This window comes from Dendrobates tinctorius, unplaced genomic scaffold (genome assembly GCF_039654945.1).
Source record: "Dendrobates tinctorius isolate UK_male_01 unplaced genomic scaffold, ASM3965494v1 ptg000102l, whole genome shotgun sequence".
Lineage (NCBI taxonomy): Eukaryota > Metazoa > Chordata > Amphibia > Anura > Dendrobatidae > Dendrobates > Dendrobates tinctorius.
The window spans coordinates 31,227,643-31,240,671 of NW_027361770.1; the positions used below are offsets into that span (position 1 = coordinate 31,227,643).

Sequence of the window (13,029 nt, forward strand, 5' to 3'; positions counted from 1 at the left end):
TGAGCTCAAATCCCTAGATGTCCATGGATGAATGGTGTCTGGCCTGGGGGCTTTGTTAGTATTTATTTTGCTCACACACAGCAGTACTTCTGCTGGTGTTAATTTAGTTAAATCTTTTCGTGAACTTTGATATTTGCCTTGCTGAATGATACCTGGCACACAAAGTTCATTGGTGAACAAGGATGAAAAGTGCCTTTTGAATATCTCATTATTTGCATATTGCCATAAGGCATTGGATCCTTAACTAAAGATTATATTATAAGATAAATATAACCTTTACTTATTAAAATAATAGCGCTAATGTACAATATTAAAAACAGAAGGTTTGTATTGGTCAGTATTAGAAATCGTCTTCTTTTATCCTGAGTTATGACTGCTTTAAAATACGGAAGCTGGTGATTTATTTTAAAGAAATCATTTAATTGTGCGCGGCCACACTATGCACTGAGTTGATTAATGATCCTGAGTATCAAATTAGAGAGCAATTCACATTTGTTTCAATGAAGAATGTATGTAGAATAATAGGGGTACTTAGATCAGTCATCCTTATTTTGTATAGTGGGGGCAATTAGATCAGTCAGTCCCCTATCTTACCAGAGATATACTGGCAGCATGGAACTGAAGCAATCGGATTTTTTTTTTTTTTTGCATTAATGTATTACTAAGATTTTTGGGAGGATTTATATTAATGTTGCTTATGATTTGTTTATCTGCAGCTAACTTTGTTGGTTTGATAACTTTTTGACATATCCTTTTGAAATCTTTATAGTCCTGGAGTTCAATGTTTTAAATGCCCTTGTTTTTGTCGTCTTATACTTTGTGCTGTGCAATGTAACCACAATGGTTCCTTTTTATTAATGAGCATTTCATTACCAAAGGTTATAAACTTTCTACTGTATTCTAGTAGAACACATGTCTTTTATATTGAATGGTGGATCCCATGAAAGTGAATATGCAGTCAAAAATACTATTTGTCTGTGTGCTACAACAGAAAATTAAAAGGGTTGCATGTTTTAAAATGCAATAATAAAAAATATCTATATTTATTAAAGTTGGTACAAAATTATGTGTATGTCCCACTCCATTGGCAACGACACCCATCTGTGGCTTCTGGATGGCTAAAGGAGTACTGCCGCTTACTTGCCAGCATCCGCGGCTCTTCTTTTAATTAACCGGCCTGACGAGACATCATTGTTGATGCACCTGTGGCTTTGCACTAGACTAACTAATCAAAAGCAGCGCTGCTGACAACACCAGGTAGGAGGCGGTGCGCCTTCTCCTGTACAGTGGCAAGAGACCACAGTCCTGGCAGATGGAATGCAATGTATGAATAAACTAGAATAAGGCTACTTTCACACATCCGTTTTTTGCCGTCAGGCGCAATCCGGCGTCGCGCCGGAGCGCCGGATCCGTCAAATGTTATGTAAAACCGGATGTGACGGATCCGGTTTTCTGCCGGATCCGTCTTGCTCAACCGCCCAAAAACCAGATCTGTTTCATCCATTTTTCCATCCGTTTTTGGACGGATTACGACGGATCCGGTTTTTAAAAGCGCCCCTTGGGGGCTTCCAAATGGGATTGGCTACTGAAAACCTATATATACCATGTTCCTACAGCCCATCTTTGACAGGTTGTAGAGGAGAAAGTGCAGGTTGGAGAGAAGAGCAAGTGACTGGCGAAGATGGATGTTGTGATAGGAAACATTTTGAAGAATTTGGTGGATTTTACAGCGGAGGCGAATCGTTTGAGGGTGATTGTTCTGGAGAAGGAGAGAGCGAGACAGCAGCACATCATGCATCAGCGACGTCGCCGCCGTTTGTGGATCCACCCCATCACAGCCAAAAGAATGACGCGTGGGGTGTATTCTACACTCTGCATGGACCTTAGACAAAACCCGGAGAAATTTTTTGCATATGTTCAGATGAAAATGGAGAATTTTGATTACTTGGTGGAGCGCATTGCAGACCTCATAAGAAGATCGGACACCTATTGCCGCTTCTCCATTTCACCGCCAGAGCGTCTGATGGTGACTCTAAGATAAGCCACATTTATTGGATCTGCTCGCTTCAGAGCACACTTTCACTGGAATCTTGTTGGTGGTAGTATGTATCTCCAAGTGTTATAGCTGAGTTGTGGTATGCAATGCTGTGATTTTGAACTAATTTTTCTTTTTTTAATTCCCCACTGATTCCTTGCAACTGGAGAATCCCTTTCGTCACTCCATTTCCAGTACAGACTTGGGATTTCCACCATATCTGGAATTGTGAAGTACACATGCCGTGCACTGTGGGACTCTTTAGTTGATGAGTTTGTACCAGAGCCCACAACAGAGAGGTGGATTGAAATTGCTGACAAGTTTCTACAGATATGTCAGTTTCCGAATTGCTTGGGCACTGTGGACGGGAAACATATCCGCATTGTAAAGCCAGCATGATCAGGATCGGAATATTTCAATTACAAGAAATATTTTTCCATTGTCCTCATGGCCATCCCTGATGCGGAATACAAATTTATTGCTGTTGATATTGGGGCTATGGCCGCTCCAATGACTCTCAAGTTTTCAAACTGTCTGCCATGGGCCGTAGGCTGTATGGAAACACCTTCCAGTTCCCACCCCCTAGACCGCTGCTGCAAACATCTGGGCCACCTATGCCTTTTGTCTGTGTAGGGGACGAAGCCTTCCATCTGTCAGAACACCTTTTGAAACCGTACTCTAGCAGAGGATTGACAACAACAAAACGCATTTTCAATTACCACCTCACAAGAGCAAGAAGAATGGTGGAATGCCCCTTTGGTATTCTGACAGCCAACTGGCGTGTCCTATTGACTGCGATCAACCTCAAGACTGAAACTGTGGACGAGGTGATCAAAGCTTGCGTGGTCCTGCACAATTTTGTTATGTGCAAGGAACCCATTTCCATTGAGGACACCTCTGAAGAAAGCACCTTGCAAGATTACCAGAACATTACCAGTAGAAGTTCTGTGACGGTTTCACGAATGAGGGACAATTTTGCACAATACTTTATGTCACCTCAAGGAAGAATACACTGGCAGGATGACAGAGTTTGATACCTTTCTGCCCTTAACCAAAGTCGTGTACCTTCTGTACCCACAGTATAACTTTGCCAACCAAAGTTGTCTATCTTGTTGTGGTTTAACAATTTATACCTTTTGGCCACAGTTGTGTACCTGGTTGTGTTTTAGGCAAAGTATTTCACCTTTTAACAAAAGTTGTGTACATTGTTAGGTAATCCCCAACAAGCTACACAACTTTGGCTAAAAGGTGAAATACTTTGCCTAAAACACAACCAGGGACACAACTGTGGCCAAAAGGTAAAATTTATTTACTTTTTACCCAAAGTTATGTACCTGTTTTAGTATAACCAATAATTTTTACCTTTTCTCTACCCAGTATTTTACCTTTTGTTTAAACATATTTCGCCGCAGAAATAAATGACAGACAACATTTGTAATCCAAAACTCAAACTTTTATTGAGCCATTTTTTTAATCAACTTTGTGTAAATTTTTAATAAAGCTTGAAAAGAAGAAAAGTTGTAATTTTTATTTTACACACACATTCATAAATTTGTGTAGTGTGGGGTGGAAATACTGCTGGAGGGGCTGCGGGACACGTTGACGCTGGGAGTGTGGAGAGAGGACTGGGATCGTGGTGGGGAAGTAAGAGCTAGAGGTGAAGGTGTGGAAAAAGCAAGAGAATGGGTGGACATGTGGGAGGCAGAACAGGTGGTGGGTGGTGGAGTGGAGGGTTGAGCAGGGACTGGAGTAGCAGATGATGTGGTTGTGAAGTGGTACGGTGAAGGAGTTTGGTACAGGGAAGGAGTTTGGTACGGGGCAGGTTGCTGGAAGTGGGGAGATGGCTGGTACTGGGGAGATGGCTGGTACTTGGGAGGTGGCTGGTACTGGGGAGGTTGCTGGTATGGAATAGGAGGGGGAGGAGGGACAGTGGTTGGAAGGGGTGCAGGTGGAGGAACTACTGGGGTGAGTGGAGGTTGGGAGGTAACCTGCAGTAGAGCAGCGTGGCACAAATGCATTACATGAATCTGCTGGCTAGGAGAGCGTGTTTCCATGCGCTCCACAACAGACATGAAAAAGGTGTGGTTTGGAGAAGACCTTGCTTCTGAATGCATGGTTTGCAGAAGTGTCTTCAACTCCAGAGTGGCGGACTTGATCTGCTGAAAGCCTGCGGAGATTTGCTCTGACAAGACTTTTAGACAGTTCTAGAAAGATGCATTCAGATGCAAGAACTCTGGTGCATAGCACTTTTCCTGACCCATCTGCCGCTGCCACCCAGTACCCGCAGGTACCCGCTACTAGCCGGATCCGGCGCATTGCGGCGCTCATAGACTTTCATTGTGTGAAAAAGCCGGAAGCGCCGGAACTGGAGGTTCCGGCTTTTTCGCCGGACACAAAAAACGTTACAGTTGCAGTTTTTTCCAGACGCCGGATTGAAACAGATTGCCGGATCTGGTCAAAACCGGAACAACCGCATGGCCATCTGGCGCAATCCGGCGCTAATACAAGTCAATGGGGGAAAACCGGATCCGGCATTGCATTTCGCCGGATCCGGTTTAACTAAAAATAGCCGGATCGCGCCTGACGGCGAAAAACGGATGTGTGAAAGAGGCCTAAACTGACCAACTAGAATATACTGTATTCTTAAGGCCTCTTTCACACATCAGGTTTTCGCCGTCAGGCGCGATCCGGCACTTTTGACAAAAACCGGATCCGGCGAAATGCAATGCCGGATCCGGTTTCCCCCCCATTGAATTGCATTAGCGCCGGATCGGGCCGGATGGCCATGCGTTTCATCCGGTTTTCGCCGGATCCGGCAATGTGTCGCAATCCGGCGTCTGGAAAAAACGGCTACTGTAACGTTTTTTGTCTCCGGTGAAAAAGCCGGACACGCCGGATCCAGCGTATCCGGCTTTTTCACACAATGAAAGCCTATGAGTGCCGCAATGCGCCGGATCCGGCTGTAGCCGGATCCAGTGGCGGGGGCCGGTTTTTTGGGTCTGGGCGTGCTCAGTAGCTCTGCCCACAAGCCACATATATAAAAGCATGACAGTGGGACCCTCAGCCACACCCAACATGCCACCCAAGACAGCAACCAGGCGCAGGAGAAGGCAGGAGACCACTGCAGCACCATCAGCACCACCACCACCACCCCAAATGGAGCAGCATGCTGAACAATGGGAGGGGAGTCCAGCAGCAGATGAGAGAAGGTGATTATCAAATCCCCCATTCCTCAAAACTAGGGCCATGGAATATCAAGATATTCATTGGCCCTTTGTTTCTCTTTATTCAACAGCCACCCAAGAGATTCAGCAGCAGCAGCAGTGGCAGCACTGGCAGCAGCAACAGCACCACCACCCACAGCCATGGAGTCTGGCCAGCAAGAGGACAGCACATCTTCTTCTGGGAGCCCTCCCTCGCATCGTCAGCGTTTGACGGTAAGTTTTTATTTCCAAAATCCATCATCTCTGGAATATATGTCTATTCATTGCCTTTTATTTCAAAACAGGAATCACAAGATGAAGAGGAGCTCCCAGAAGAAGAAGGAAGGGGTGGACAGACACCTGGAGTGGGCTCACAATTGGTAAGTTTTTTGCATCAAACGCAGAAACACAACATCACACTACACACAACACATAGAAAACAATGTTCTGCAGACCACACACAGCAAACAAATGCCTACATCCAAACACATAAATTTTTTTCTTTTCTTCTCTAGTTTTCCCAATCTGGTGCTCGGCCAAGAGGTCCTCGCTGTGCTTCCCAGGGTCGTCGGCGACAGCAACGAGGCGGTCACCAGCGTGTAAGTATAATATTTAAGTGAAATTTTGGTACACTTTTTATTTCATGTCTTAAGTGTGGTGACTAATTTTGCTATTTTTCTCTTTTACTTTAACAGCCTTCACAGCGTGCTCCCGACTCAGACGGTGAGGATGGAGGAACAGATGTGGACCACCTCATCGATCTCGTCAGAGAAAGGGAGCCGCTATGGAATATGGCTGACCGCCGCCATGCTGACCTGATCGTTACCCGACGACTCTGGGAGGAAATCTGTTCGCTCCTTGTGGCCCGCTGGGAGGACCTCAATGCTCGGGCCCAGATTAAAGAGCGTAAGTATATACAGTACCGGTTGCTTGATGTAAACCAGTGTTTCCCGAACTCCAGTCCTCGTGGTCCCCACGGATCATGTGTTCAGGATTTCTATTTAATATGGAAATCCTGAAAACATGACCCCTGGGGACCATGAGGACTGGAGTTTGGGAAACACTGATGTTGTATACTAACCACTTTGTCCTTTCTCGTTTCAGGGGACAGAATTGTGAAGCGGTGGCGGTCTGTGAGGGATCGTTTCAAGAAGGAGTTCAATAAAGAGATGCGGGCCCCGAGTGGATCTGGAGGACGCAGGAGCAAGTACAAGTACGCACGAGCGCTGTCGTTCCTCCGGGATACAATGGTCACCAGAAGGTAAATATTACACACCACATGTGGAAAAAAAAATGTTTAGATGTAACAATTTTTTTTCAGCCAGGGCCATGCCATGTCACTATTTTAATTGTTTTTTTTTCTCTTTATTCCACAGCACGGTGAGCAGCACTCGGGAGCCTGCACGATTGGACCCTTCTGAGGCGATTCCTGAGGAGACCGGCACCGAGGGAAACTTCGACCGCCCCGGTACATCTGCACCTTCCCAGCCTTCCCACACATTCGACCCATCTGTCCCATCCACCAGCACAGGAGCATCGTGGCCGCCTACATTACATGAAGCTGCTGGTGAGGAGATCGCTTTCCCTTTACCCCACCCTTCTGCTCCTGCTACCTCTAGTACACCTGCGGGTACTGGGCGGCAGCGGCAGAGGGGTCAGGAAAAGACTTATGCGCCAGAGTTCTTGCATCTGAATTCATCTTTCCAGAACTGTCTAAAAGTCTTGTCAGAGCAAATCTCCGCAGACTTTCAGCAGATCAACTCCGGCATTCTGGAGGTGAACACACTTCTGCAAACCATGCATTCAGAAGCAAGATCTTCGCCAACCACACCTTTTTCAGGTCTGTTGTGGAGCGCATGGCAACGCTCTCTCCTACCCAGCAGATGCATGTAATGCATTCGTGCCACGGTGCTCTACAGCACGTTACCTCCCAACCTCCTCCTCCCACCCCAGTAGTTCCTCCACCTGCACCCCCTCCAGCCACTTTCCATCCTCCCCCTCCTATTACATACCAGCCACCTCCCCAGTACCAGCAACCTCCCCAGTACCAGCAACCTCCCCAGTACCAGCAACCTCCCCACTTCCAGCAACCTGCCCCGTACCAAACTCCTTCCCCATACAACTTTCCATCAACATCATCTGCTCCTACAGTCCCTGCCCAACCCTCCACTCCACCGCCCACCACCTCTTCTGCCTCCCACATGTCCACCCATTCTGTAGCTTTTTCCACACCTTCACCTCTAACTGTTCCTTCCCCACCACGATCCAAGTCCTCTCTCCACACACCCAGTGTCAAAGTGTCCCGCAGCCCCTCCAGCAGTATTTCCACCCCACACTACACAGATTTGTAATGTGTGTTTTTTAATAAAAATGCCCATTGGGTTGAAAACCTTTATTAAAAAAGTTTTTTGCACTTTAAAAACATTTTACAAAAAAAAAATATTTTAAATAAAAGTTAAATTATTGTTTCACAATGGTTGTCTGTCATTTCTTTCTGCGGCGAACTATGTTTAAAAAAAAGGTTAAATACAGGGTATTTCAAAGGTAAAAAGGTATTCAAAACCAGGTATATAACTGTGGGTAAATTTTAGCTTTTTGCCACAGTTGTGTTCCTGGTTGTGTTTGAAGCAAAGTATTTCACCTAAAAAGTTGTGTTTATTGTTGATGATTTCCTAACAATGTACACAACTTTTGTTAAAAGGTGAAATACTTTGCATAAAACACAACCAGGTACACACCTGTGGCCTAAAGGTAAAAATAGTAAGACCATGACAAGATAGCCAACTTTGGTTGGCAAAGGTATATACTGTTGGTACAGAAGATACACAAGTTTGGTTAAGGGCACAAATCTTTCACACTCTGTCATCCTGCCAGTGTACTCTGCCTTGAGGTGACATAAAGTATAGTGCAAAATTGTCCCTCATTACTGAAACCGTCACAGAACTTCTAGTGGTAATGTCATGGTAATCGTGCAAGGTGGTTTCTTCAGAGGTGTCCTCAATGGAAATGGGTTCCTTGCAGATAACAAAATTGTGGAGTACCACGCAAGCTTTGATCACCTCGTCCACAGTTTCTGTCTTGAGGTTGATCGCAGTCAATAGGACCCGCCATTTGGCTGTCAGAATACCAAAGGTACATTCAACCATTCTTCTTGCTCTTGTGATGCGGTAATTAAAAATGTGTTTTGTTCTTGACAATCCTCTGCTACCGTACGGTTTCAAAAGGTGTTCTGACAGCTGGAAGGCTTCATCCCCTACACAGACAAATGGCATAGGTGGGCCAGATGTTTGCGGCAGCGGTCTAGGGGGTGGGAACTGGAAGGTGTTTCCATACAGTTTACGCCCCATGGCAGACAGTTTGAAAACTTGAGAGTCATTGGAGCGGCCATAGGCCCCAATATCAACAGCAATAAATTTGTATTCCGCGTCAGCGATGGCCATGAGGACAATTGAAAAATATTTCTTGTAATTGAAATATTCCGATCCCGATCCGGCTGGCTTTACAATGCGGATATGTTTCCCGTCCACAGCGCCCAAGCAGTTCGGAAACTGACATATCTGTTGAAACTTTTCTGAAATTTCAATCCACCTCTCTGTTGTGGGCTCTGGTAAAAACTCTTCAGCTAAGGAGTCCCACAGTGCACGGCATGTGTACTTCACTATTCCAGATATGGTGGAAATCCCGAGTCTGTACTGAAAATGCAGTGACGAAAGGGATTCTCCAGGTGCAAGAAATCTGTGGGGAATTAAAAAACAATCAATTAGTTTAAAATCACAGCATTACATACCAAAAGTCAGCTCGGAGATGCAAACTACCACCAACAAGATTGCAGTGAAAGTGTGCTCTGATGCGAGCATATCCAGTAAATGTGGCTTACCTTAAAGTCACCATCAGACGCTCTGCGGGTGAAACAGAGAAGCGGCAATAGGTGTCCGATTTTCTTATGAGGTGTGCAATGCGCTCCACCAAGTAATCAAAATTCTCCATTTTCATCCGAACATATCCAAAAAATTTATCCGGGTTTCGTCTAAGGTCCATGCAGAGTGTAGAATAGACCCCACGCGTCATTCTCTTGGCTGTGATGGGGTGGATCCACAAACGTCGTCTACGATGCCTGATGCGCTGCTGTCTCGCTCTCTCCTTCTCCAGAACAATCACCCTCAAACGATTCGCCTCTGCTGTAAAATCCGCCAAATTCTTCAAAATATTTCCAATCACAACATCCATCTTCGCCAGTAACTTGCTCTTCTCTCCAACCTGCACTTTCTCCTCTACAACCTGTCAAAGAAGGGCTGTAGGAACACGATATATATAGTTTTTCAGTAGCCAATCCCTTTCGGAAGGCCACAAGGGGCGATTTTAAAAACCGGATCCGGCGTAATCCGTCGAAAAACGGATCGAAAACCGGATGAACCGGATGAGACGGATCCGGTTTTGGCTGTCAAGCGCAAGACGCACGACGCCGGAACGCGCCTGACGCCGAAAACCTGATGTGTGAAAGTAGCCTTAAAGGCGTTTTCACTGATTTTTGCAAAATATGCAGAGTGTGTGTAATGTTCTAAAATAATGAAAAAGCATTACTCAAAATTTTTTACATTTGTTCAGTGATGACGTCCCATCCGACAGTCACATTTTTTACATGTATATCAATAGTGAAGTTAATATATTCGTTAATTCCAGGGTGCTGATGCATAGTGTATGTATATCCAACAGTCACGTGACCGCTGCAGTCAGTCACTGTTCTTGATAGTAATGTTTGTATGGCACATAACCGCTAAGATAACCTAAGTGATTACGTGAGTGATGGGCGGAACATGATCATTTCCCATAAATAATGGTTATTTAATTACTTAAGAATATCACTTACTTTTTGTGCAAAATTTAAAAATCTGGAAAAACTACTTTAAGGCTATGTGCCCACGTTGCGTTTAAATCCGGACACTGAAAACCGGACTCCTTCCCAGCAATCGCACGATTTTTCCATCGCAATTTTACCGCGATTATGTTTGCGATTTTGTTGCGATTTTCACGTGCGATATTCAAGCACTTTCCAAGCGATTTGAAGCATTGCTTGGAAAGTGATTGACAGGTTGGTCACACTCGTCAAGCATAGTGTTTGACAAGTGTGACCAGCTTTTTACTATTGAGGCTGCCTATGCGGCATCAATAGTAAAAGAAAGAATGTAAAAAATAATTAAAAAATAAATTTGTGTCTCTTCATAATAGACACTTGTCTGGATATTGTACTTATATGCCTCTTTAATACATGGGCATTTTTTATATGCTTTTTGATATATGTTTAGGCACTTTATATACTTATGTATATTTATACTTGCATACGTACCTTGTGTAAGCATATTGGACATATATCTCTTTTTATGTATTTTAAATGTTTTGTTACTATACTTCAATAAAGTCTATCTATTTTATGGCTATGTACTTCCTGAGGCTTGTTTGATGTCACATTTACTTTAGAGCACTTCATGCTTCCCTCTGATGACAAGCTTTTTAGAGATGGAAATTTCATTCTCCAGCAAGACTTGGCACCTGTCCACACTGCCAAATGTACCAATACATTGTTTAGGCCCAATATTTTGGATATACTCTAAAGTAACTGGTAGATGGCTGCGCTGACTTTGGTCTTGATAAAACACAGTGGACATACACCAGCAGATGACATGGCTCCCCAAATCATCACTGATTGTGGAAACTTCACACTAGACCTCAAGCAGCTTGGATTGTGTGCCTCTCCACTCTTCCTCCAGACTCTGGGACCTAGATTTCCAAATGAAATGCAAAATTTGCTTTCATCTGAAAACATCTTGGATCACTGAGCAACAGTCCAGTTCTTTTTCTCCTTGGCCCAGGTAAGACTCTTCTGGTGTTGTCTATTGGTCACGAGTAGCGTGAAACAAGGAATGCGACACTTGAAGCCCATGTCCTGGATACTTCTGTGTGTGGTGGCTTTTGAAGCAATGACTCCATATAATGAGTTTCACTTTTTGTATTGAACTGCAATAAATTAACTCTTTGTTATTCTAATTTTGTGAGAATCGCCTGTATATGTGTGGATAATCATTTTCTAATTAAAACTATACAAATGGGGTATATGAAGTTCATTGATAATTTATTTTGTTAAACTTTTTATTTTACTCAGATATGCCCAAGCCTCCCAAAGAAGACATTTACATTTTACCTGATGAATACAAATACCCAAGAAAGGTCAAGCGGTCTGTGATAAAACCACAGCGGAACAAACCATTAAATGTGGAAACTCTTGTAGTTGTTGACAAGAAAATGATGCAAAATCATGGTCACGGAAACATCACCACCTACGTTCTGACAATACTCAATATGGTACGATTGCAATTCTTTCAGATGAGACGCCTTTGGGTAAATCATTTTTACACTGTCTTACTGTTGAACATAATACATTTCTTATAGTTGGAGAACTGTTGAAATTTGCTCCAGCTAAAGTACTGTACATGTATGAAATAGAACATTAAGGGGTTGAGGGATTTGGGGATTTTTCGGGGGTTTTGGGGCTATGAACTTACTAGTATATAGTTCCTAAGTACTGCCTCTTCTGCCTTGAAACAGTTTGTTCTCATTCAGAGTGATCGCGGACTACCCCTATCGGTGGTTCTCCTGCTTCCTTATGATGCCACGTCAATAGAGCACCTTCTTCTCTTCCACTGCTCTGTTCAATGTGCGTTACTGCCGATGTCATACCGACTGACAGCCGGCTCTCCTCTCTAACTATGATGAATTGGCTGTCAATAAACATAACATTGGTAGCCATGCCTTCTCAACAGAGAAGACCATAAGTGAAAGATCTATTCTAACATGAGATCAAGTCAAATGAAGCCAGAGAATCGCTGCTTATGTCAGAACACATCATTGCAAGACAGAGCAAGCAGTTACTTGGCAACTATCTGCAGATAAGTTCTTAGCCACAGAACCAAAAAAAGAAAGTCACAGATAACCACTTTAACTATTGTATTTTTATGTGGTTAGTATTTGTGGGATATTATTTTATGAAAAAATAATTGTAAACATGGAGGCCAACTAAGTTTTCATATTCAAATAAAAAAAGGACTGGGTATGAATGATATCAGTTTAGCCAAACTAGCTGACACACCATGTGACACACCATTTAAAGAGATGATGGGGACAACTCAGCTCTTTCTCTCTTACTTGCAATTTGACTGGACATCTGTAAAGATGCTGGAACATACACCTCAAATGATGTATGTTCAGACCAATTTAAGTTACTGTAATTTTTACTCACTTCGGTTTGACAATGATCTTTTAATGTCATCTTAAAGAAATAGACCCAATAATCAAATGACAAGCCTTGTACTTAAATTTACTTGATCAGTTCTTTACATTACTTAGTCACGACTCCATTTCCAAAAATCAAATGATAAAGTTTGCCAGTAAGATAAAGCACTAACAAAGTTCTTAAGTGTAAAAAAGTCCATTTAGTTCAGACTTTAGTTCATTTAGTGTTAGAGGAAGGCTAAACAATCCAATTTAAAAATATCTCGATCAAAATGTATCAATAAGGCAAATACTCATCTCCAGTAGCATAGTATCCACCAGGAATGGACCCTGACAATACAGGGTCACAGTGCAGAGCACAATTCTGTGTCTTCCCTCATTCAGGTAATTCCTGCAGATTCACATACTGAGATATGAAATGTGCATACAGGCATGTACAAATCAAATATAGAAGAATATTTAGAATTGAGAGTCCTCAGTGGTTGATACCGTTTAATGGCTAACTGA

The 13,029-nt window shown here is 43.4% G+C and overlaps 1 protein-coding gene across 1 annotated transcript in view; it reads left to right on the forward strand.

Moving 5' to 3' along the window:
* ADAMTS16 (ADAM metallopeptidase with thrombospondin type 1 motif 16) overlaps positions 1–13,029 on the forward strand; it is a 491,484-nt gene that overhangs the window by 179,165 nt on the left and 299,290 nt on the right. Inside the window, exon 5 of the mRNA XM_073587783.1 lies at positions 11,396–11,595. Coding sequence (XP_073443884.1) covers positions 11,396–11,595 — 200 coding nt within the window. The remainder of the gene's footprint in view (positions 1–11,395; positions 11,596–13,029) is intronic.